We start from the raw sequence: 25,227 nt of genomic DNA, 5'->3' as shown, positions 1-25,227 counted from the left end.
TTAGTTTTGCTCCAATCAATCTAACTCTTGTAGTAGCTTTTTCCTTCGCATGTACTTATTTCGGAGACTCCTTTGAATAGCTCGCTGATACGGCTGTCGCGCTCTATAGAAGATGTATAAGGAAGTTTAAGATCTAATAATCATTGACTATATGGATTGACTTCTACTAAACGTTAGAAGAAGGTAATTTGGTAGGATATAAGAAAGCTCACAGTTAGAGAAATAATTATCATTCCTCGCTCCTGTTTCTACCGGACTACGAATTTTAATGGTCTCATTCCAGTTCTCTCAGTTCGCATCTAATATTGGATTACCCGTGTTAGTCGTCCATATGATGTCGTTTAGTCCGCACATCTTGCATTCTCATCTTCTCGTGTCATTGGCTTCAACTTCTATTCTCATCCCCATGGCGGCTCCTTCCGGCTTTGTCTATTGCAGACTATTCACATTCTTCCTGTAAAGAGCCCTCAAGTTGTCACCTCAACTTGAAGCTTCGCTTAATTTGATCCCAATTTCAGTTCTACTACGATTTATTTGCGTTTAATTTCTGTTTCTTGCGTCACATTCACTCTTGCTACTACCGCTTCTCACTTTTTATCTTTTGATCATCTTTCTACCCTTCTCCTACCTGTTATATCCTCATTCTACAAACTCTTTATTTTCTTTGATCTTCTGTCTACTTATTCATATCACTATGGCGGAAAGCGTCATTCACGATATTGCGGATCAGCTGGAAAGCCTCACAGCGCAATCTCCGACTGCTCAGGATGTTGAGGTGCCTCAGCCCGCTCCTCAGGGCTCTGTTCTCAATGAACCGGAAGGGATCGATGCGCTTGTCTCAACACCCACCCTGTCTGATTTGACAGATATCGATGAAGCACTCCTAGAAGGGCCAACAGACCCAGTTCATGTGTCCCAATCAATTTCCCCAGGGACCCATTTCATAAGTCCTACTGCTCCGCGGGTCAGTTACCACGTCTCCGCATCTGGCGAAGTAATCATCACGGAAGAAGCCCAAACCGCCGTGTCGGCGGCTCCTGATCTTGAATCTCGACCAACTCTACCTCCTGCGTTTATATCCTTCGATCGAGTTGCGAAGGGCTTGTCGCCAAAGTCAAAAGCTTCGCCCACCACCGCTACCAAGCAAGCTCCTTCCTTGGCAGTGGAGCGCATCATTGGGCCGAAGCAACCAATCCCGGGCCGAATCCTCGAGCTTCTTGAGGAATGGCATGAGGATGCTCCAGACACCGAACATCCGGCCGCTTTGACTGGCCGTGCGCCATCAACCTGGAAGAATTTCCAGGTGTTCAATGAAGATGGCGACGAGTCTGAGCTATCCATTTTTCAGATCTCGCTGAAAGGCCAGTCCCGCCGCAACGTAACATACCGAATTATGATCCTTCATGCACAGAACGGGCCAGAAGACCTCGTCGTCTATGGAAACCCTCGCCCCAAGCTCAAAGGACCTTCGGGCAAGGGTACCAGGGGGCTGTACCTAATTGACTGGCTTGAGATCGAGCAAAAGGGAGAGGTGCAGGCATGTGGGATCAAACTGTGGAGAATGGATGAGAAGGGCATCACGTTCAGCCCACACATGTTTGATGATGGACGGAAGTGTACTCGGCTGCCTGGAGCGAACGACATTTTCAACACGCGTGTCTCGAGTTCAACCCCGAAGAAGCAGATTGAGTCAAATGAGGATATCGACGAGGCGGAGTCCAACCCATCTGAGCCACCTTATTCTCCCTTGAGGTCTAAGCGCCAAATCTCAACTAACACCAAAGCCGAGACCGACGACGAATACAGAACTCCAGGTATCTCATTCCCCACATGGGAAAAGAATTCCTGGCCAGGTCCCACTTCGGAAAATCATGAGCGATTTTATCCTCTCGGAAGTCCCTGGAGACCCTCTCAAAAAAGGCGCCGCGGGACTGTGGGTTCCATCGCCTCTAACGATGAACCAACTATCTCTATCCGATACAAGCTGATGTCAGACGTTTCTGATCAGGTGCGCATCTTTAAAACTGATGATGCCAAGATTGTGTTCCAAAAGGCCCGTGAATTTTACAAAAGCCTGGACAAGCGAACGGGATTGCTGTGCACTGTTCCTGGTGTGCCGGGAGTAAGATACGTGGGGGAGGGGTGTGCTGATGAATTTGACATCCTTCAGGAGGATATCCGCAAGACACCTTCTCCTGTTGAAGACCGGGTTGTCGAGGTCAAGCCCGCTATGGGCTTCTAGATCCTGGTAATATGACTTGTGGGAATTACCTGGTGAGACTGTGTGTGACCAAAAGACTATAGAGCGAGCGATAATTTTGACTACTAGCTGGTCTTCGTCGTTCTTGGTGTGGTTGGCCTGGTGGTCATTGCGACAATCTTGACTTGTTTATTTTACGTCAAGAAAATCTTCATCCAAATATGTGGAAGTCCGCGCGTTTGCGCACGTGTATTTCTGTGCACCTATTTCAAAAACATGAAAATAGAAAAAAATGAACATTTGTCAGATTACTTTATGGTCCATATAGTCAGTGGTCTAGTAAATATCGCCGTATTCATTGTGTGGAGACCAGGTCAAAATTGGGGATTCCCAGAGCCCACTATACCTAGGTCTGTGTCTATCATCCTTTTTAAGACTTGTTGTGGTGTCGATTCTCGGTAATTGTCTAGATGGCTAGGTTGGGGGCTTTTTGGAGCCCTTTGCGTATTTTATGCTGGTTTTGGAAACATAATCTGAGTGGATGCGAGATATATACCTTGGAACATTACAAGCAAACAGGATGCATAAGCCGCGAAAAGGGGTGGATCGTCAAGCTCACCATATCGGAAGAGACACACATCTATTCTACACATTTGAAAGTCAAAAACAGACCAGAGGCCTCTTATACCACCTAAGAAATGATTCCCAATGACTCGGCCAACCAGGGCTGATGAGGTCACGTGCCATCTATAGATAACTGCTGAATCAGCCTGCAGATGTGAGGTCCGCGGGCTGGGCACGCCCTCGTTGACAGCTGCCACCTCAACATTAACATCGGGCTTATTTTCTTCTCACGCCATGACCAGACGCTAGTTCTACCTGTGCTCGATGACGTCTCCTCCCCCGATCCCCGTCGACACCCATCCCAACCGCGCCCCTGGGTCCAAGTCTCCTGAGCTTGAACGGTCCCTCCCCGACCCCAATCGACTAGCGCCCGAGGATGCGTACTTCGCACCCTCACTCTCGCGCGCCCGCTCAGCGCCTACAAACTACGAGGAAAGTCTGCGGTCGTTGAATGGCGATAACGGAGCCCATCTTGGGTCTGCTGCGGCGTTGCGGAAGAAGTTGGGCGGTGCTCCACGGCGTCGAAAGCGGAAGGGTGCTTGGAAGAAGTTGCTTTGGGTTAAGCAATCGTGTATGTCTGCTGTGGGCCTGAGTCCTGTACAGGTCTCGAGGCTGGTGTTGCGCTGTTACTGACGGTCGATTTATAGATCCGGATAATTATACCGATACGGAAACGTTCCTCGATCACCTTCAGCGTAATCCTCGAGTGCGGCCGTACGATTTCTGGCCTCTGGTGGCTGATTCGACTGTGATTGTGCAACATGTGTGTTCGGTGGTTATCTTTGTTTGCTGCTTCGTTGGCATTGTCCAAGATCGAGTGAGCCCCGTCTCAATTGTCTGCTGGGGAAGTGTCGGTACGGCTGTGGGCTGGATTCTGTGGGATAATTGGATCTGGAAGGAGCATGAAGAATCCGTGCAAAGTACAGATGGTATTACCGGAGGCGATGATGGATCCAGTTCGGCTTCATTTGCTAGCGCCAACGATCCACCCGCCAATGACGCACAATCCGATGATACCAAGATGAACGCCATTCACGGCCTTGGGCTGTCTATGTCTGGAAATGAATCAAAAGAGCAATTCGCCCGTCGAAGTGCGGATTTCAGCGAAAGCATTGACGCAGTGGCTAATCTGACAGCGCAAAGTGCTGTCCCATCTGCTCCAGGCACCTCCGTCATTGGCACTACGGACCCGCCGATATCGCAATATACTCCTCGCGTTTCGATGCTATCACCACGCAACCGCCAGCGCTTGACTACGGTCAAGTCCGCCTTCCTTATTTACTTCTCCCTCCTGGGCCTCAGTCCCATCTTGAAATCTCTTACCAAGTCCACCGCCAGTGACTCTATCTGGGCGATGAGCTGTTGGCTTTTAATCATGAATATATTCTCTTTCGACTATGGGAGCGGGGAAGGCGCAGGCGCCACCACCAAGTTCCCTGCTTCTTTGTCCACCAACGCAGCTGTGATGGCCTCGACCGTACTTGCATCCCGGCTGCCGTCTACAACTCACGTGTTCAGTCTCATGTTGTTCTCGATGGAAGTGTTTGGGCTGTTCCCCATCTTCCGGCGCCAGCTGCGGCAGAAATCATGGACTGGTCATGTTCTTCTGACACTGGCCCTTGTGATTGTTACCGGTGGCGCTGTTGGTGTTACGATGAGCGGCGGATGGGCAGGAGCCATCATTGGGTCTGTCCTAGGAAGTATCCTGACAGCCTTTGTTATGGGCGGGTGCAGTTGGTGGCTTATCAGCTTGCAAAAGTACAAGAACGTCGTGATCGGTCCTTGGGATCCTGCCCGGCCGATCATTCGACGCCACTGGAACTAAGCCCCGTATTTGACTATTGATGACTTTTAGCGCCATATGTAATATAGATTGTGGGCGTTTGGATGTTCTTGTTGCTTATACCCCTAGATCAATCTCATTCTTTGAAACATCCTCGACGTTTCAGCTGCCTTTGTTCCGTATAGTTTTTTTTCCCCATGACAGTATTTGAGTCAGATTGTGACAAATATCCCTCAAATAATAGGAACATTGGACATTATAACCGGTTTTAATCCACATGGTCATTGGGCTCTAAGGGGGGAATGCGGGCTTGCAAGGCCATGAATGTACAAATTCGGCATACCAAACTAATATATTGTAAACATTGAACTTCCTTGCACCATTTACCTGCGAAGGAAAAGTGGCTGATACTTGAAACGTCTCGATTGGGATCATGGACCCTTAATCTATTTTTACCTATCAATAATTGGGGCCAATATCTAGTTCAGGCAGCCCAAACTCCCTTGGCATTCCACAGCCGCTTCTTAGCGCCCGTTGCCCTTGCTTAGCGCCTAGAACCTTTTCTTTTTCTCCCAAGGCTTTATGAGCTCAATTTGATGAATAGTTGGATACTGACTGGCCAATTACTGTCCAGCGATGAGACATTCCCGAAAGGAATGGTCCACATGCCCCGCATAGACAGACGATCTGGAATAAGGCGCATGACAGCCCTGAGATCATCCTGGTATGTTCTGGTCCATGCGTTTTGGGACTCGATACTTATATCTATACCTGACCTTCTTTGTCCTTGAAATCACTCTCCATTCTTTCATCTATCACTTTGCTCGCTTGGAGGCTGCTTTTCGACCCTCAACAGACTGGGTATCTGTTTATATATTCTTTCCTGATTCCCTGGTCTACCTTTCGACCTGTCTATAAGCATATCACGAATATCGCATATCTGATCCCCATCATGTTCAAACGCCTCGCACTTGGCCTGTTGGCCATTCAGTCCGTGGCTGCCACACGCTTTGCCATGTACATTGACGAGTTAGTACAAACTGGTGGAATTGATCTACATACCCCGAGACCAAGGCTAATACCTATCCAAGATACCATGTAACCGCTCTCCCAGGCAAGGACAAGACCGAGGGCATCGACTACGCCATTATGAGCTTCGCTGCCTCAAAGCTATTCAACTCGGACTCGCCCGCAGCCTACAAGCCATTTGAGGCCCCCGAGACCATGCGCAAGCGCTTCAGCCCAGATACCAAGCTAATGGTCGCCATTGGTGGCTGGGGTGACACCGCTGGCTTCTCCGAGGGAGCAAAAGACGAAGCTTCGCGCACGCGATATGCCAAGAACGTGGCTGCGATGCTCGACGCACATGGATTCGATGGTGTCGGTAAGATATCTCCGACAATGCTCTCCGAATAAACTAAAAGAAGTAGGGGACTAATTTTATATAAACAGATATTGACTGGGAATATCCCGGCGGCAACGGCCAAGACTACAAAGACGTCCCCAACTCAAAGAAAGTGAGCGAGATCGAAACCTATCCTCTCTTCCTCGCAGCTCTCCGCAAAGCCATCGGCAACAAGGTTCTCTCTATCGCAGTACCTGGTCGGAAGCAGGACTTCATCGCCTTCACCAAGGAACAGGGCCCTAAGATTTTCAAGTCTGTCGATATCATCAATGTCATGAGCTATGATCTGACCAACCGTCGCGATAACGTTACCAACCACGCTAGCGGCGTGCAGGGATCCCTAGACACTATCAACGAGTATCTTGCAATTGGGGCTGATCCCGAGAAGATCAATCTCGGCTTCGCGTACTACGCCAAATGGTTCACCACCGACCCTAACTCCGATTGTAATGAGAACCCTCTCGGATGCCAACTTGCGAAGCTCGAGAACGACGATGGATCGGACAATGGCAAGTCTGGTGCTTTGACCTTCGAGGCTGGAACGATGGCTGCTGCACCTAAGGATCTGAAGGAAGGCACTACCGGAGTGTGTGGATTTTCAGCGAAGGCCAAGTGCCCATCGGGGCAGTGTTGCAGTTCTTCCGGATACTGGTATGCATAATATTCCACTAGTCCTGATTTTGGTATCTGAACTAACTTTCAATAGTGGTACGACCGATGAGTTCTGCCAGTCTGGATGTCTCTCTGACTACGGTACCTGCAAGGGGGTATCTATTATCGGTTCATGGCGCAAAGCCGAGAAGAATGGCAAGACCGATGCCAAGGGCGGTGGTCAGTACTACTTCGATAGTGAGAACAATATCTTCTGGACCTGGGATACCCCCGAGTTGATTGCCCGCAAGTTCAAGGAAATCGTCGCTGTGAAGAAGCTTGGTGGTGTCATGGCTTGGAGCTTGGGCGAGGATACCTACAAGTTTGAGCACTTGGCTGCTATGCAGAAGGGTCTCAAGTCTCATCCTCCCAAAGTTGGTGTGCCTCCTCCCAAGGCTGATGTGCCTCCCAAAGCTGAGACGGACTGTGCATAGTGAATGCAGTTACTCTGAGTTTGTGAAAAGAGATACCAGATTGTTTTTGGCATATATTATGATGCTTTATTGCTTCAAAATCGACATTTGATTCCCCCTGTTTTATTGTTTTCTTTGTTCTACCTAGTCTCGCCTATTGCTCATTATTCCCTCAGTGAGATGTCACGCTGAAATCCAATCATTATATTCTCTATGTATTTATTCAATAGTCCATCGGCCCATCCACGACTGAATATACTTCTGCACCAACCCACTAGCAACAGGGTCTTCCACAAGTGCCAAGGAGGAGCAGTCTCGGATCGTATGCTCAGTTTCGAATGTAAGACCAGCCTCTTTGTTTCTCTCTGATCCGACCTCCGACTGGCCCTGACCTGCATACTTGGTCCTCCAAAAATCAATGAGTTTAACACTCGGATTCTTCTCCGGATCCTGCTCACTATCCTCTAATCTCCTTAGCCACTTCTGTGGAGCCACAACCTCAAACTCCGACAACGCCGATCCCTGTCTCAAAGCAGGAAGCAAATCATCCTTCCAGCTAAAGGAACGTGGATTAACCAAATGGTACACCATGTCGGTATCGGATGACCCAGCGATATTCATGGCGATGTCTGAAATAGCCCGACCACACTGATCAACAGGTAACCAACTCAGCCGCTCATCAAGCCCAGGCAATGCACCCGTGGTCAACGCGCTTCGGAACATAAGTGCAACAGCTTCCGTCTCATTCCACTGCGCGCTAACCGTATCGCCGCCAAGCTGACCGATTCTTAGAACTCGGGAGTGCATACCCGTCTGACGCATCGCGTTGCGGGTGATGTGTTCTGTTACCAGTTTCGACCTGCCATACCCTGTTTTCTGTGCGTGCTCTAAATTCTCAATCATGGTCTCGGGAATCGATGCTGGCTTGGGCGTGTTGCTTGCAGCGCTTACACTGGAGCAGAAGAAGAACCGTGCAGGGGAGGGTAAACGAGATCGCAGACAGAGGTTGATGAGATTGTATGTTCCGCGGATATGCTGCTGCTCGAAGGACCGTACGCCTAGGTTGAAGTTCACGGCCCAGGCACTGTGGATGAGGCATGTCAAGGATGAGAGCAAGTGTTGCAGATCGTGGTCTTTGAGACCGAGGTTGGATTGGGACAAGTCACCAGGAACGGCGTGAAGTTTTGCAGCTTCGGTATCGGTGAGAGCGATGTTGCGATCGGCTAGCGATTTGTAGAGGCGAGCCCCTGCCGCTGCTTGTCCTGGTGCGCGCACGATTGCCCAGACTTCGGAGACTGTTGGTCGTTTCAGTAATTCTGAGATGATGAAAGCTCCCAAGTTGCCGGTTGCGCCAGTGACCACTACCACCTCTGTCTCTGGGTTTCGGGTAATGGTTGGGAAGTGTTGAGTGAATTGGGAGTATTTTTCAATCATTTCACGCATTGAATGAAGCTCGTCTTCCTTCTCGGACTCTTGACCAGTTCGCAGCTGATAGAGGTGCTTTGCGAGTGCATTGACAGTGCCTTTCTCGAACACAATATTCTGGGAAAGCTGGTCTCGTTGTTCGCCGATATCAACATCGCGCATGATACATCTCCAAATTTGCGTCGTCTGCAAGCTGTCGACTCCAGCCGAGAAGATGTCGGCCTCGGGACAGGATATCTTTACCCCCAAGTCTTCGCTGAATCTTGAAAGAAGCCAATCCTCCAGTTCTGGGATACTGAGCGCGAGAGAACCCCCTTTCTGACCACTCCCTTCAAAATTGGCATATACTTGCTTGATATCCCCCTCAAACTGCTGATAAACTTGAGCGCGGATACAGGTTCCTTTGTCAGTTCTGGCGTATGCAACATCAGAACCCTTGATCACGACGAGCTCCTTGGGGATACGGGAGAACGTCTCGGCGCGAGCATTTGCCGCTTCAACAGCTGGCCAGATAGCTTCCAAGAATTCATCGTCGCTCAAATGAGGCACCTTGCCAGGAGCACGGAAAATCAAAGCCCCAGGCACAGTCCGCTGGAAGCCGAACACAACGCAGTCACTCACGATGGGCTCTTCTCTAACGCGACCTTCAATGGGAATAGGAAGAACCTTTTCACCGTTGACCAGTGTAATTCGATCATCCAGCCGACTCAAATACTTATAATAATTGCCCTTATTTGGATCCGCATGCCTGGTGAACAAATCGGCCGTTCTGAAAGATTTCTCTGGGTTCTTCGCGCTATACGGTGGTTTTGAATTCGAAGGACCCTTGCTCGGCAGGCCATCCAACGCAACACATTCAAAAACCCCAGGCGAGATCTCATCCATCAGAGTGAGATCGGCAACAGGTCGGTGCAGTCGCATATACTGCCACTCCTTATCTTCCGGAGCACGGAAAGAAGTCATGATTTGTCCTGTCTCCGTCGCTCCATAGTTGGCGACCAGGTTCACACCCTGTGCAACAAGACGGTCGCCAAGATCGTCTGGGCAGCTGGAGCCGCCATATAGCACGAGCTGCGGGCTAGCCAGTGCTTGGATGCCTTCTTGCTTCTCTGCCAGTAGTTTGATCACATATGGCACGGCGCTGATTTGCTGTGGCCGGGCCATCTGGAGAGCATCGAAAAGATTTTGGTATGTGACTGGAAGGGAATGGTTTCCTAGGTATGCTGGGGCTCTTGTGAACAATGCTCGTCCGAGCTCCATCAGAGCATGGGAATGGAAGAGCGGGCTGATGGTGAAGAGGCGCAGGCCGAAGCTCTTGCGGAAATTGGCGAGTGTTTGAAGGTTGGTAAGGAAAATCGGTTTTGGGAACCCCGTACTGCCAGAGGAATGTAGGATCCAGGCAATCTTCTTGCCTTCTCTTGATGGATCCGCATCAGGACGTTCAAAGTGAGGAGTGCTAAGAGGACGATTGAACCAGTCCTCTCTTTGTAGTAGAGAGAAGCCACTGCAACCAGGACTCTCGGTACAAATTTCAGTTCCAACTTGCTGAAACTGTTTTGTGATAATAATCTGGCTGCAATTTGCCATCTCCATTAGCCTGATATAAGCCGGGGCCGTGAGACGCGTCGACAAGAAAAGCACGGCATAGCCAAGACGGTTCAGCGCGAAGAAAGTCACCACGACCTCGAAGCTAGATCCAGCTAGCATCGCAACAACAGGCGCCTGCTCAAGACCTGGGTCCTAGGAGATCATTAGTTGAGGTTGATACATGAAAACTGGCTTTTTCCTACCGCAGGTACAAGTCCTTGCTGCATATAAAAGCGAACAGCAACATCAGTATACCGATCAATGTCGCTGGCTGTATGCTCCTCGAAATCCGCCGCTCCGCGAATGGGATAGCATACCAGGGGCCGTTGCGCCTCATCTGGCTGAGCGGCATGAGATTTCAATAGGCCATCGATAGTTGCGAACTGTTCAAACGCGGGCCATTGGGAGTGAAGTGTGCCGTTCAATAGGCGAGACGCGATATCTTTAGTCTGGAGTGGCTCCAAGCCGCCTTCAGTAGTTGTGAGGGTTACTGTAGCCATGATGGTGGTGTAAAATACCAATAGCAATTCATTCGCTTGAGATGACTTTATATCTGGGGTAAATGCCCTATGTTGGGGTAATCCCACGCATCGCGGGGGCTTTTCCGGTTTTCCGACTTGATGCCCCGGAAAAGTCTTATCCCCGGGTTTGGATATCCATGCTATTTCCAGGTGCCCTGAGGACTCATGTAAGTTCTGGTGGAAACAGGCTGTGTCTTAATGAATGGAGCGGTGGTTAACACTTTTCCGTATGACACGAGAATAGCCCTGAGTTGTTGGTGTTGATGAGCTCGGATATCCGAGATGGATAATGCACAGGTCACCCCACAGCTGGAAGACATGATATTTCCCATTCATTAGGAGAACACAGCGAACTACATCTCCTTCAAGTTGGCAATATAATCGAGTGATGCTGCAATATCGTAACAAAAGTACCGAAGCCATAACATAGGAGGCAAAAAAGAAACCATGCAGACCAATCTAACTCAGTTGTTTTGTACATGGTTCATGTCTATAAAGGATTCACTATACAAATCTAGATTCTATCATAAACATCATTTTAAGCACGGCACAGCCGACCATTCTGATCGGGAAGTCCATCAAGGCTCTTCACAACCCAATCCTCACTGCCAACAGCAGTAGGCGCATAAAACAAGGAAGTCGGATCATACCGGTGCTTAAGTCTATACAAGCGGTTGTAATTGGTACCATAGAAGGCCTGCTGGAAGTGCGGCTCTTGGATATCCGACTCGGACATATACGCGCCGGAGTCGGGGCTCACAGCGCGCCACTTGCCAATGGCTTTAGTGAGGTCATCCATCTTGGATTGAATAACGGTATCGGAAGTGGTGTTGGTCCAGTCCGTCGATGTGATGGCGTGCATCAGCATTTTGCGGAGTGCCGGGTTCGCTGAGTTCGAGGTGAAGCCATCCTGTAGCTCGGCTTTCATGTTGAATGCGAGTAATGCGAAGCCCTCAGTTAGAGTGGCACGCAGGGCATCGAAGGTCGCGTCTAGTGAGGTGGGAGTGTCCCAATTTTCGCGTGGGAAGAGGCGAGAGCCGGTTCTCAAGACCGATGAGCCGACGGTCTCGAGAGGGAATCCGGCTTTCCAGGCGTCGTGGAAGTTGTCATAGTAGGTTGTGTTTGGCTGGATTGAGATGCCCAGCTCGCGGAGCTCATCGTACCATGGCTTGACGAGAGCATTGTACTGGTCCACAGTGTGATTGACTGCAAAGAAAGGGTTCATTAGGAAAGTGAAGGCGTCAGGGCCGGTCGGCAGCACCCAGAAGTAGGCGTAGGTGCCGGCGTCGGCGTAAGCTGGGAATCGCTTCACGTATGATTTGAGGCCAGCCCAGAAGGTCTCCAGGGAGATATCCTTGCCAGTGGAGAAGTTGAATGTCGAGACAGTCACGTCGACCTTGGGGTAGACACGAGAGATGAGGGAAGTGACGACTCCGTAGGTACCTGGTGGGAAACCGTTAAATGGAATTTCGAGAAGACAATACGAAAGCAAACATACCACCACCTCCACCACGCAGAGCCCAGAATAAATCGGGATCACTTTCTTCAGTCACTGTCACGAAGCGTCCGTTGGCCAAAACGACCTCGAGAGCCAACACTTGGTCAGCAGCCAAGCCGTACACGCTGGACATGGGCGAGTGGCCGCCGCCGAGAACGTAGCCACCGGCGACACCGACAGTCTAGCAAGGTCAGTTGAAACGCCGAATATTGATATTTGTGCATTGACCAACTCACCATGCCTTCGCCACCCACGGCAGTGAATCCAAGTTCCTTTGCCTTTTCATAGAGCTCAATGGCCTGTACGCCTGAGCCGAGCTTGACAGCTGGACCATGGTAACCGGAACCACGATAGTTCTCATAGTATTCGATATCCTTGAGGTGGTGGGTCCAGATACCCAAAGCACCAGCACCGGTTGATTTTCCATTGAAGTCATGACCGGTGTTCTTAATCACCAGGCGGATATTCGTGTTGCGTGCAAAGTTGACAGCCAGCTGAATTTGAGCCACATTGCTCACATTCACCGCATAGGTGCTGTAGCCACCCACCGTGCAAGATGCAGAGGCATTGGTAGTGGGCAGGCAGGTTCTTCCCTCGAACAGAGGCCACATTGCCGAGGCCGGGTCTTCGGCACTAATCATGGATTCAGTATACAATGTCTATGTTTCATACATGGGGTGTGACTAACTGCAGATGAGAATCAGTCCATTGCGAGGTGATTTTCTCACATTCGGCAATGTCATATTCGGGCCACGAAGAATAGCAGACCGCTGCTAGGGGGACTGTCTTGATGAGCGCACCACCTAGGAGGTGATCCAAGACCGACCATTTAGACTGTGATGGCCAATTGCGGTCACCGGGGAATACCTTGCATCCCCTTGTAGACCGCGTTGTCTTATCAGTGCCATCGCTCCCAAATTTCACCAAGGCTGACTGGTCCTGGCTGAGCTTTGCAATGTCCTGATCTGTCAATTGAAACTTCTCGCTCTCAAATAGCGGCTCGGCGGCTACAGAGGCAGAGGAAGTCCGCCCAGCACGAGCGTCTCCGGGTGATACCAGCAGGAGAGCACCGAGCAAAACGCCCGTCATGAACGAACAAGGGGCCATGGTGAGGGTGCTCAGGGGAAGTGGCTATGTCAGAGATTGGAAAGACCGAAAAAAATGCTCAATGGGGATTTTTAAACCAAATCCACATCGCCAGCTCAAAGTACAAAATACAGTACGGAGCACGAAGTACCTGGGCACCCATGTTGACATCCCAAAAGGGAAATCTGTCTTCCCCACAGTAATTTGGGATACTCGCGTCTCTTAATCAACAGACGAAGCTAGAGATGGATGGGGCCTTTTCCCCGTGGAATTTTCAAGCCACACTTTAACTGCGACGGAGAGTCCGGCTTAATTGCCCTATGGTACTCCGTACAGAGTCGCCATGTATAAAAAAATCTAACCGGGTCTATGTGCCGGAAGGATACAGACTTCTCAGTCACAAGGAACAGGAACAATAACGGACTTCACGAACACGCGCTACCCCGTACGAGAACTTCTCGGACTCCCATCAGGCCACACTTCGACTCCATTCTCCACATTCCACGATCCACTTGAGTAGATCAAATCTAATTTCTGGGCAATGAGAAGCCCGAACGCAAGGAACTAGGAGAATGGTGCATATCTCATCTAATTTTGCCAAGAGCAAGAAAGGAAAATTTGCTACCCGGAGAACAATTCATCGGGGGCCAAATACTTTATCCGAGATCTCGAGCCCTCAAATTCACTCTATGGCATCAGCACGGATGAAATCCTTGGGCGCATTTCCTTACTTATTAGTGGAATTCACCACTCATCTGGGGCACAGTCCCGCAAGTGTATAATTAGGGGGTTCTCCCACTAGCCCCCCTTACAAGGATGAACTGCGCTCCCCCGAGATGGTACACGACAACTATTAATTTCCCCACAAGTATACGAGATGTGGCTATTCCCTGTGCAAACATTCCGTACCTGCGCTAGCTGATGGCTTGTATCTTTCTCTGTGTGCTGAATCAATCGTTAGCTGGGGTTTGAAACCTACACTGAACAACATTCAAATGAGACACGAGAAACGAGGTTGTGGTCTAGAACTGCGGCTCAGAAGAACACCCCAGTGAATTCAAGCAATCCAATCTAAATGAACGCATGGGCCCTTACACGGCATTCATCAGTCAGACTTATTTACCGAGAATCGACAACAATAGAACTGAGATGCGGACACCGCGATCAATTTTGATTCATTGTGTCAATTTATCGAAAAAAATCCCTGAAAATGTCCCCGGATTTCAAAAAGCCAAGGCCAAAGAAGGATATTGCTGCCGATCCTGACTCGCTGGGATGGCCATAATATCTAACCCTGCATCCTAAGATCGAGGTCGCAGGCTGTTCGAGAACCCATATGCGCTGAGGGGAATACACGATGGTTGATGACCACCAACAGAGACTTGCCCTGGGTCTAATGGTCGTGTTCACGGTTCTCAGTGGCATTGCAATTGTACTTCGAATGTGGAGCCGATGGTTATCCCGAACATCTCTAACAAGCGGTATGCAATCCAGATCGGTACTGGACTTGGGCTATCAGAAGTGCTAACGAGATTCTTTTAGATGACTGGTTTATTCTCGTGGGATATGTAAGATCCCCAGATCCCCAGGTTGTTGAGTGTATGCTAAACGCCTCATTTTCTAGCTCCTCTCCATCTCCCAGTCTATTACCGCATGGAACTGTAAGCAATTCATTTGAGTGCAAAGTGAGCAACGACTAATTCGCAAAATCAGATATCAAATTCAATTATGTCGGCATTCACATCTGGGACATCCCCAAAGACCATGATGCCACACTTGGGCGAAAGGTAAGTCTACTTCACAGCTCCCGCACATCAGAGACTCACACGAACAGTGGAACTTCGCAAACCAGCACCTCTACAATCCAGCCTTGGCCGCGGTAAAAATCTCAATCTTATTATTCCTACGCCGACTCGAGTCACGCTCACGCGCGGTCCAATACCTCATCTGGGGCTCCTTCGCCATCGTGGGCCTCCTTTTCTTCATCGTCCTCATCGTCGACGTCTTTCAATGCCAGCCAGTACAATACGTCTACGACCTGAGCATCCCGGGCGGCAAATGCATCAACCAAGGCGCATTCTACGTCTCAAGCGCCGCGATAAACCTCTTCACCGATCTAATGGTCCTCTCAATCCCGGTCATAATCACCGTGCGCCTTCAAATGCCCATCCGACGCAAGATCGCCGTGTGTGTCATTCTATGTATGGGTGGAGTGTAAGAAAATTCCCCAAATCCAACCCTAATCCACCATACATCCATCTAACAACCGCACAGCGCAACCGCCGTCGGAGTCTGGCGCGTCATAGTCATCGCCAATGCCTACTTCTCCGTTGTAGAAGGCTCAGACTCAACCTACTCGATCGGATTCTGCAGCTCGGCAATCGAAGTCAACCTCGCGGTAATTACAGCCTGTGGTCCATCGATGAAAGCTATCAGCAGCCGGTTCCTCCCCAGACTTCTCGGCAGCTCACGTGATAAATCCACTCATGGGGCCGGCACCGGCTCCGGCGCTGGCGTCGGCTCTCGCAGATTCCACTCGAACATTTTCTCCAAAGCTCCCGTACCCACGCTGCCATCGATATACTCCCGCGATTACGAAATGGCGGATCCGCTGGGTGGACCGCGTGTCGATGTTGTTGCTGAATTTGAGATGCGTAAGTATAAGGGTGGAGATAGTCCTAGTTTGAGTAGTGATGATGGTAAGGGGATTATGAAAAGAACTGATATCACGGTCGGGTATAGTATGGAGACTAGGGTGGGAGATAGTCGGTCGCAAGAAGGGAGACCAGCTAGTGCTGATAGTATTGTTTAATATGCCTTAATAGCCCTAATAGCCTTCTTGAAGAAGAAGGATATCAAAACGGGCCGATCTACCCCAATTGGGGGATGAGGGGTCAGTATATAGCTATGAACTTTCCCTCCACTCTTTCACTCTCTTACGCTCATACACTATAATTTAATCAAAGCAACTTGCTTACGCAAATATGGAATATCAACTCCCATTCAAGGTATGTCTTTATCCTTTCGCGGGGTATTCGGCAAGATGTCCGAGTTGAGATAACCGGGGACTAACGTGATTTCCCCAGCTATCGGATCCCAGTCTACTAAAATTCGACTCCGTTGTCGGCGACAAATGGGTCGGCGCAAAGAGCGGAAAGAGATTTGAAGTACTTGGTATGTCACTTCAAAGCTCTACATCTCAGATCACAACTAACATATCCAGACCCCGGCACCGACAAAGCATGGGCCAGCTGCCCCGCCAACGCCGCAGAAGATGTCTCCGCCGCCGTTGAAAATGCCCACACAGCCTTCGAGGAATTCCGCAAAGTCAACCCCCGCCAGCGCGCAAAGTGGCTCCTAGAATGGCACAATCTGACACTCGCAGCCCGCGATGACCTCGCCCAGATCGTAACCCACGAAACCGGAAAACCACTAGCAGAAGCATACGGTGAGATCGACTACTCCCTCGGCTTCCTCTGGTGGTTTGCCGGCGAAGCAGAGCGCATCCAGGGCAGTGTATCAACAGCCGCGGCCCCGAATCGTCGCGTGTTTACCATTAAACAGCCGATCGGTGTAGCAGCCGCCCTTGTCCCATGGAACTTCCCTATTGCCATGGTTCTACGGAAAGTCGGTGCCGCGATGGCGGCTGGCTGCACGATGGTCGTCAAGCCTAGTCCCGAGACGCCGATTTCGGCGCTCGTGCTGGCGGAGCTGGCGCATCGTGCTGGTATCCCGGCTGGTGTGCTGAATGTGCTTACTACCGATTTGGAGAATACACCCGCGCTGAGTGAGGCGTTGTGTAAGCACCCGCTTGTTAAGAAGGTGACTTTCACTGGCTCGACGCGGGTTGGTAAGTTGGTTGCTGCGCACTGTGCGCATGGACTTAAGAAATTGACTCTCGAGCTCGGTGGAAACTGTCCTTTCCTCGTTTTCGACGATGCCAATCTCGATCAGGCGGTTGACCAGCTCATGTCGCTGAAATGGCGTCATGCGGGTCAGGCTTGTATTACTGCCAATCGGATCTATGTCCAGGCTGGTGTTTATGATCGGTTCGCTGCGCTTCTGAAGGAGCGTACGGCTGCGCTGGTTGTTGGTCATGGTGCGGTGGCTGATACCACGATGGGACCATTGACTACGCCGAGGAGTATTGATAAAGCCTCTGCGCAGGTCGAGGATGCTCGTCGTCTTGGCGCTGATGTTATTTTGGGTGGTAATGCTGTCAAGTCCCAGCCGGGTTACTTCTTCGAGCCTACTATTCTGTCTGGGATGACCGAGGAGATGCTCATCTCGCAGGAAGAATCGTTTGCGCCTATTGCTGCGCTGTATCGCTTCGAGACTGAGGATGAGGCTGTCAAGGTGGCTAATGATACCAGCATGGGTCTGGCCAGTTATGCTTTCACCAAGAATATCGATCGCATGTGGCGTCTGTTGGAGAACTTGGAGGCGGGTATGATCGGAATGAATACAGGTGAGTTTCCTTTAATGAGTTCAATCTGTTTATATGCTAACATTCGCACAGGCAACTCATCGGCTGCCGAGTCTCCCTTCGGTGGTATCAAGGAGTCTGGATATGGCAAAGAGAGTGGAAAGGATGTTGCTGTCAATGAGTACTTGGTTACCAAAACAGGCACCATGACTCTCGAGGGACAATATTAAGTATGTTATATATTCTTTATCGATCATCTCTCGATCTACATATCACCAAATTGAAATGAAATTCGTTAACTGTGAGTGGTCAACTATATCCACTTGTAGACGAAATAAATATTTTGATTGGCCACATAAAATCTGGGGATCTTTTGAATATCAGATTTTCTTCACTACATAAAACTTCATTATTCTCATCATGGACAATCTCACTCCTCTGCGAGACCTGATTCAGTCTCACCCACTAATTGACAATCATGCCCACAACCTCTTAAACCGCGAGTCAGCCACTGACCACCAAAACTACCCAATCGAGGCCATAACCACCTCGGCACACGGTCGCGCCCTAGAAAATGCCAACACTACCCTCCCTTCACTGCGCGCTATAACCCAGCTCTCCGAGCTCTACAGCATCCCCTGCGCAAACTGGACCGACATCAAATCCGCCCACGATCAAAGCGTGCGCGAAAACTACGATGGCCTCATCCAAAAATCTCTAGAAGGCACGCACGCACTACTCCTCGATGACTACCTCAGCGACGACGAAGACATCGAACCTTCCGTCTGGCACGATAGTTTCACGGTCTCAGCGACAAAGCGCATCGTGCAAGTCGAAGCTCTGGCAGAATCTACAATCCTGGATGTATCGAACGCGCGCAAGAACGGTGAATCAGTCTGGAACAATTTCCGACAACGATTCCAAGATGCTCTCGCCTCCGCCCTGGACGATCCCAACGTCGTCGCCTTTAAATCTGAAATCTGCTGTCGGACTGGATTGGACGTTGATGCGTATTCCTCCGACGATACAACTCTCGGCGGATCATTGATTCGCATTCTCGATTCTGGAACCACCAGGTCCGGCTTCGAGGTCGATGATAAGGGTATTTGTGATTGGATAGTTCAGCAGACGCTGAAAGCGATCTCGTTTAAGAAGAAGGCTGGTGTTGCGAAGCCGTTGCTGTTTCACACCGGTCTTGGAGATACTCGGATTAATCTTTTGCGGGCGAATCCTGCTTGTCTGCAGCCTTTAATCGCTCAGTATGCTGGTGCGGATATTGTCCTGTTGCACGCTGGATACCCCTATACGCGCGAAGCCGGGTATCTGGCTTCGGTCTATCCCAATGTCTATGTTGATCTCGGCAAGGTCTTTCCTATGGTTAGCCGAGAGGCGCAGGTGAAGGTTCTGCGGGAGAGTTTGGAGCTTGCGCCTACCAATCGTCTACTTTGGAGTACCGATGGCCGGTTTCACCCGGAGACGTTCTGGTTGGCTAATCGGCAGTTTCGGCAGGCTCTTGAGACGGTTAGTTGCAATCTTATTTTTTTACTAATTGCCTTTGCCGATGCTAATTCTCTTCTGCCATGCAGGTGCTCGTCGATTATGTTCAACATGGGGACTTCACTGCGTCCCAGGCTATGAAGATAGCTGCTGATGTTCTGTTCAACAACTCCAATCGCCTTTACAGCCTGAACTTGACGTCGTCATACGCAGCTGCAGAGTAAACTGCTGACTATGCAGAGATGCACAGGTATGTCCATCCATGTCCTCAACCTCTATTATTCCGGGTGTATACTAACAATCGCCTCAGCTGATGCTTCTACTCTCACGCTCTCCCGATGCACAACCCTTGAGTATTACAATCCCGTTGCCAAAGTCGATCACCGACACTGGGAGCCTCAGATCTCCCAAAGGCAATACGCGCCCCCAAGCGCTGCGCCGGAGCATGCGAAGAACTACGTAACAGTCAAACAAGCCGAACTAGCGCACTCGCCATATAAACCGGAACATCGCGATTGCGGCTGTCGGGATGATTCCGAGTACGAGATGCGTGGGTGTAAATGAGAAGTACATAACTATATTGAATTCTCACAGAATGTGATCATGACTTTTTCCATGTCATCTTGCCATCATCCCAAGTCGTATACATATCGCAAGGCCAGCAGAGCGATCCAGCGCCACCTGAAGTAACAGATATCTATGTGCGTGTGAATTCCAATCACCAAAATAAAATCCAAAAAGAGAAAAGAAGACACCTCTGTACCACCGGGCGGTTAGATCGATGCACGCCGTACAATATTGAGTATCATGCAAGAAGCAAAAAGCAACAGAGAAAAGAGAAATCAAAAAGCAAAAACAAGGTATACCAACTCCAGCCGTCGCTTCCCGTGTATCCAGCGTTGGCTTGGCACATGCCGTGTGAATCGTAAATTGCTCAAGCAATAGGAGTTGTTGAAATGTGTGTGTGTGTGTGTGTGTGTGTGTGTGTAGAGAGAGAGAGAGAGAGAGAGAGAGAAGGGGGGCCTAAATATCATCACGTTCATTGTCTGATAGGATCAATTGGTATTGATGATCAAGACCGATCACTTCTCAGGTCAATGACGGATTGAAATCATAGCGATATGATGGGTAAAACAAAAACCAGAGCAGAAAAAAGTGGTTCATCCCGATCATGTGAGGTTTGTCGAGATTGAGACGAGAGAAGGAAACGGGCAACATCCAAGTTCCAACCAAAGAGGTGGGGGGTTAGGAATCAACAATGCAAGGATTTCAGAACAAGCTTGCACGCCAAATCAAACTGGAGAAGACCATGCTTGTTAAGATGCCAGCTTCCGTTCTGTTACCATCCGACCATTTTCCCAATCCCCCAGTAGCCGCGAGACTTCTCTGAAAGAGACAGGTTTGGTGAGGAATAGGTCCACACCAGAAGCCATAGCATCCGACTCATCGCGTGAGCTACTGAGTCCAGTCAAGGCAATAATGATAGCCGGCTTGCGGCCATCCGTATCCCTCTCCAGCGAGCGAATAGCACGAGTAGCCTCGAAACCATTCATGACAGGCATCGACATATCCATGAAAATGATATCATAACCGCTCTGCATGCGCTCGACGGCCTCAACAGCCAATTTGCCATTCTCAGCTGGGTCGAGCTCCGTCAGCTGGCGTTTTTTGAGGAAAGTCATCATCAGGTTGAGATTTATGCGGTTGTCGTCAACCACGAGCACTCTTGCCAGTCGCGAAGATTTGACTCCGCCCTCTACCAGCGGTGCTGGTAAAGGGGCTTCTGCAATCTCCTCGGGCAATGAGGTGATCAGCGATGGTTGTTGCAGTGGCGATACCGTCATGGGGCGGATTCCGTGACAGTCCAGGTCCGGGGCACTATTGTCATCGGCAGGTGATACAACGGGCGAATCGAATGCTGATTGTGCTGGCAATGAGGACGTCCTGAGCGGTAGACTCAATGGTTTCTGAGAGGAAGCCGGTGTCGCGGATCTCGATTGATCTTGGGTCAGACACCTCATTACGCTTCGAGCTAATTTGTGTGGTCCACAGGGACGTCGGATGATGTTCACGGAGGAAGCAAGAGGCAACCACTCGGATTTCGCGCCGGTGTAATCCACCGACTTGTGACATAGGACGAGAAGAGCAGGCAAAGTGGCAGAGGGTGCAATTGTGCGGAAGTTGGGTAAATCGGTTTCATCCATAAGCACAATATCGACATGGGCTTCTGGTGTCCATGCAACGATCTTCATATCATACCAGTCTGAAAGGTATCGGGCAATTTCAGACCAGTTAGAGTCGGCAGTCACGTCGGTTGGGTCGGCGCCCCAGATGGAGACCCGTCTACCGGGGTATCTCTCGCGTAGTAGAAGAGTTTGTGCCAAGGTCTCTTGCTGTTGGACAAGCTGTCCAGATGGTTGTATGACCGGACTTTCCTTGCCAACAGGCCTCTCTAAGGGAAGGGATACCTGTACGACAGTGCCCTCCCCAGGACGACTGCGAATTCGAATGCTTCCATTCAAAGCCTTGACCAAACTGCGAACAATTGACAATCCTAGTCCGGTACCGACAGCCAGGGCGTCTTCTTGGGCAAAGGGCGTGTAAAGCTTGCCGCGCAAAAATTCTTCTGATATACCTTTACCCGTGTCGGTTACTGTTAATGTGACCAAGTCTTCGAGGCCTTGGCGCCGAGATCGTCCTTCAGAGTGACTGGATGCGGCCAAGGAGATAGTGACACGGCCAGATTCTGTATATTTCATGGCATTTCCAAAAAGATTCATAATGATGCGCCGCAAAGCGCCCGGCTGAGTCCGGTAGACCCAATCCCGGAATGAAACGTCGATAACAACTTCGACATTGGACCGCTGAGTCTGCAGCTTTGTTTGATGTGGCATCAATACGGGCAGGTCAGCTGAAGCAGTAGAGCTCTGTCCGAACACATGACCAAGACATATGCCTTCAACAACTTCCTCGGCGAGAATAGCTACATCGGTAGCCACCAATGTATCCAAGTGATGCGCCAGCTTGTCTGATCCTCTGTAATCGAGCGGTGACTCTTTCTTGCGTTTCATTGACCGCCATGTCCGTTCCAAAGACACCACTTTGCTGAAGTCTAGTACCTGGTTCATTGTATCCAGTAATGTTCGGCCACACGAATTGACAGTCTCAAGCAATGAGTCCTGGAATTCATTGAGATGGGTGCTGTTCATAAACTCGGCAGCGGCCAAAATTCCATGAAGGGGGCTACGAAGTTCGTGTCTAGTAAAATATAGTAGTTAGTAACTGCGGTCAGGCATGGCAAATATCCCCAGAGACCAAGATAAACTCACGAGATACTCCCGATAAAATCACCCTTCTGGCGATCCGCGATGAGGGATTCAACACGGCTATATTCGGCCATGATGGACGATGAAAATCCAAGCACCGAACTGAGCTCGACTGAGGTGCTGAATACCTGGGTCTCGATTGTGCTCCAGCAGAAACACCCTCCGAACCACTGCGAAGAAACAGCATTCCACAAAGGCACAAACATAATTTGCGCAGCATTTGGGAAATACTTGTTGAGTACTGAGTTCTCCGCAGCTTTCCGCCGTTTTCGTACGGGCTTCGGAGGTTGTGCAGCTGCACTCGGTGGGGACCGACTGGTGGCACTGGTGCCAAGATGGCCCTTGTCTTGAGGCTGTTGGTCGTCATCGTCTGATGTCGAGATGAGCCCATCGCGATGGAAAGACCATAGCTTTCCTTTGGGGTAGCGTCTGAGCAACAATTGCAGGAAAGACCGGTCTAAATTGGCCGCAGCGCACGTAGCCATCGACCCTGCCTGTGGAGCAAATGGTTCTTCATTTGTTGATGCTGACAGAACAGAAGCAGGTCCGCCTGTGTCGGAACAATCGCTCCCCATATCGGCGTCCATCAAAGGGTTATTGTTGGACTCCAGGAAGATGACTCCACTGTCTCCATTCAGGTCAAGACTCTCTCGAAGTAAGTTGGCCGCCCTGCGGAAGCACCAAGAGTTGCCTTGCGAATCATCGGGTGGTAGCCGATTCCGGCTGCTGCTGGTCAGCCATTCCGGCAGAGAGCTCTCTACCGTGCCCGATTCTACTTTCGAGCCGCTGTCCAATTTTGAACTACTGTCCAATCTCGAACTACTGCGCTTCGAATCGTAGTCCAATTTCAAATCGGAAGGGACAGAGCTGAAGGAGCGCGCGTCGGTACTGAGTGATCGGTCGTTTGGTGGACTATTGGATGTCTCTTGCGATGCGTTTTCTGAGCCATTCCCACGAGACTCAGGAGAGCCACCAGAGGCACTCGGTCGACTATAGGAGGATGGCGGAGTTGCTGATGGAATACCGACGCTGTTGGTGCGCGACCGGTCGATACTATCCACGAAACTAGAACTTCCTTCAACGAAATAGCTGAGCCCGCGAGAAAGGCGCGCGGCCCGGCGTCCTTCGGAAGCCTGTCTGCAAACCTTCAAGTAATCCACCACAAGCATTGATAGAGATCCCAGTGTATCCTTCTCTAGCGGTGTCAACCCATCTCGAGGCTTTTTATCCAACACGAAAAAACAACCCAAGTTGATGTTCTTTTCAGTTGTCAAGGGAGTTCCCGCGAAAAAGCGAAAGTTGGGGTCCTTCGCGACGAAGGAAAGGTCTTTGTAGCGCTCATTTTCGGTCATGTCGTTGACGACTAGAAATTGATAGTCTGCATTCTCGCGGTCGTTGGGAGGTAGTGAAACAGTGTCCTGTCGAACGGCGTCAAAATCAAGGAGTAATTGAATAATGTGATCGAGTTCGACAGTGGCACCGGATCAGCCAGCTCGTCGTTTGAGCAAACTTACCTTGCACACACTCCATGTCTTGCGGGTGTCGGGTGCCCCCAACCAGAGGTCATCGTTGTCGTCGTGGATTGTGGGATCATTCAAATTGAGAGATTTTGTAGCTTCGGTAATGATGTGTTGTTGATCACGATCTAATACAGAGATAAACACGCGCTCGACGTTTAAGCGCAAGGCTGCTAGCTGGGCAAATGACGTCATGGTACTATTCGAGGTACCCAGCACGAGAGCATCTGAGCCCATTGCGGTCGCTGGTCGGGAAGTCCCACTACTGTGTGAAGGCAGTGATCCTTCGGAGATCGGTGGAGTGAGGGTATGTCCTGAAACTGCAGAGAAAGGAAATCCATCGTTCGCAGAAAGCCAAGATGGAACCGCCTCAGGTTGCGAAGCAGGCTGGTAGTAGCGGTATAGCTCCCTCGCCCTGCGATCTGCGTTATGTAGGCCATCCTGGCGTGTCCTAGGAACATTCATGGTTTGGGGCTAGCGTTAGAAGAGTGAGAATACAGTGCTGCATTCTCGGACTCCAGATTTCGAGTTTGATCAAGTTATCACCCGGCGAAGACCAAGGCAGGGTGGTGAGGGTTAGGAGAGGTCGAAATACACAAAAGAAGTTATCAAAAAGGTTGGAAATTGGAGCGATGAGTGTAGCTGGATTAGTCACGAATTATTGGAGAAAGGGAAAGTGAGCCCTGGAGATTTCTCGATTTAGAGATGGCTCTCCACAGCCGAACAGCAAGTCAGGTGAAGTGCGGATACGGAGTACAACATATGTACAGGGATCTCATCTGTCAAGGTAGCGGGTGGGTCAAGGGAGAAATACTCCATAGAACATCCAAGAAGTAGCGCTCGGCACGCGGTACACCTGCTCCACCACTTCTCGTGTGATTGTCCGTCATTTTGGGATCGGCACACCAGCATACAATTTACAGGAGCATGATGGAGTAGGAGGCCCCAGGGGGCGTCCAGGGGGCGTCCAGTGGACAGCAGAAATGTGGACAAGATGTGGAGGGCAGTTGGTTTCAGTGGCTGTCCAGTGGTTTTGTGGCGTCCTGAGGTTGTAGATCATTGGCGGATGGCCTCAGGCAATATTATTGGCCATGAAGATCAGGCACGATCAAAGCCCAGTAGACCAATGAATCTTCACGATCTATAGACCAGCAAATGTTGCTAATTGTAGCTTGTTTTTCCTTGCTTCATGTCTTATAATCTGAACCGTATCTCAGCATCGCTACCAGCCCTAGGGCATCCACATGCCAATGCCGTCATTTGAAAAA

At 50.2% G+C, this 25,227-nt stretch overlaps 8 protein-coding genes across 8 annotated transcripts; 5 read left to right on the top strand and 3 right to left on the bottom strand.

The window, feature by feature from the left end:
- Nucleotides 1–694: 694 nt before the first annotated feature.
- On the top strand, nucleotides 695–2,242 carry N7517_004679 (uncharacterized protein; the record flags this gene model as incomplete). Its single annotated transcript, XM_056722409.1, has 1 exon — nucleotides 695–2,242. One exon carries the CDS (start codon nucleotides 695–697, stop codon nucleotides 2,240–2,242), a length of 1,548 nt encoding a protein of 515 aa, XP_056578659.1.
- An 846-nt stretch (nucleotides 2,243–3,088) lies between these two features.
- pigc (phosphatidylinositol N-acetylglucosaminyltransferase) lies at nucleotides 3,089–4,649 on the top strand (the record flags this gene model as incomplete). Its single annotated transcript, XM_056722408.1, has 2 exons — nucleotides 3,089–3,395; nucleotides 3,472–4,649. 2 exons carry the CDS (start codon nucleotides 3,089–3,091, stop codon nucleotides 4,647–4,649), a joined length of 1,485 nt encoding a protein of 494 aa, XP_056578658.1.
- Nucleotides 4,650–5,559: 910 nt separating this feature from the next.
- N7517_004677 (CAZyme family GH18) lies at nucleotides 5,560–7,097 on the top strand (the record flags this gene model as incomplete). The annotated part of the gene is made up of 4 exons (XM_056722407.1): nucleotides 5,560–5,636; nucleotides 5,699–5,991; nucleotides 6,060–6,663; nucleotides 6,719–7,097. The coding sequence occupies 4 exons, from the start codon at nucleotides 5,560–5,562 to the stop codon at nucleotides 7,095–7,097; spliced, it is 1,353 nt and encodes a 450-aa protein (XP_056578657.1).
- A 198-nt stretch (nucleotides 7,098–7,295) lies between these two features.
- On the bottom strand, nucleotides 7,296–10,588 carry N7517_004676 (putative NRPS-like enzyme; the record flags this gene model as incomplete). Its single annotated transcript, XM_056722406.1, has 2 exons — nucleotides 7,296–10,241; nucleotides 10,292–10,588. 2 exons carry the CDS (start codon nucleotides 10,586–10,588, stop codon nucleotides 7,296–7,298), a joined length of 3,243 nt encoding a protein of 1,080 aa, XP_056578656.1.
- A 559-nt stretch (nucleotides 10,589–11,147) lies between these two features.
- N7517_004675 (FAD-dependent oxidoreductase) lies at nucleotides 11,148–13,214 on the bottom strand (the record flags this gene model as incomplete). The annotated part of the gene is made up of 4 exons (XM_056722405.1): nucleotides 11,148–12,052; nucleotides 12,108–12,288; nucleotides 12,344–12,740; nucleotides 12,796–13,214. The coding sequence occupies 4 exons, from the start codon at nucleotides 13,212–13,214 to the stop codon at nucleotides 11,148–11,150; spliced, it is 1,902 nt and encodes a 633-aa protein (XP_056578655.1).
- Nucleotides 13,215–14,550: 1,336 nt separating this feature from the next.
- Nucleotides 14,551–19,340, top strand: N7517_004674 (putative succinate-semialdehyde dehydrogenase; the record flags this gene model as incomplete). The annotated part of the gene is made up of 12 exons (XM_056722404.1): nucleotides 14,551–14,674; nucleotides 14,736–14,761; nucleotides 14,818–14,854; nucleotides 14,907–14,980; nucleotides 15,028–15,407; nucleotides 15,468–15,999; nucleotides 16,280–16,367; nucleotides 16,417–17,661; nucleotides 17,713–17,800; nucleotides 17,821–17,849; nucleotides 18,065–19,140; nucleotides 19,206–19,340. The coding sequence occupies 12 exons, from the start codon at nucleotides 14,551–14,553 to the stop codon at nucleotides 19,338–19,340; spliced, it is 3,834 nt and encodes a 1,277-aa protein (XP_056578654.1).
- A 10-nt stretch (nucleotides 19,341–19,350) lies between these two features.
- Nucleotides 19,351–19,680, top strand: N7517_004673 (uncharacterized protein; the record flags this gene model as incomplete). The annotated part of the gene is made up of 2 exons (XM_056722403.1): nucleotides 19,351–19,366; nucleotides 19,427–19,680. The coding sequence occupies 2 exons, from the start codon at nucleotides 19,351–19,353 to the stop codon at nucleotides 19,678–19,680; spliced, it is 270 nt and encodes an 89-aa protein (XP_056578653.1).
- Nucleotides 19,681–20,432: 752 nt separating this feature from the next.
- N7517_004672 (uncharacterized protein) lies at nucleotides 20,433–24,424 on the bottom strand (the record flags this gene model as incomplete). Its single annotated transcript, XM_056722402.1, has 3 exons — nucleotides 20,433–22,374; nucleotides 22,446–23,860; nucleotides 23,957–24,424. The coding sequence occupies 3 exons, from the start codon at nucleotides 24,422–24,424 to the stop codon at nucleotides 20,433–20,435; spliced, it is 3,825 nt and encodes a 1,274-aa protein (XP_056578652.1).
- Between the last annotated feature and the right edge of the window lie 803 nt (nucleotides 24,425–25,227).

This window comes from Penicillium concentricum (assembly GCF_028827145.1).
Source record: "Penicillium concentricum strain IBT 3081 chromosome Unknown utg000002l_segment0_segment0, whole genome shotgun sequence".
Classification (NCBI taxonomy): domain Eukaryota; kingdom Fungi; phylum Ascomycota; class Eurotiomycetes; order Eurotiales; family Aspergillaceae; genus Penicillium; species Penicillium concentricum.
This window is presented reverse-complemented; position numbering and strand designations above follow the sequence as displayed.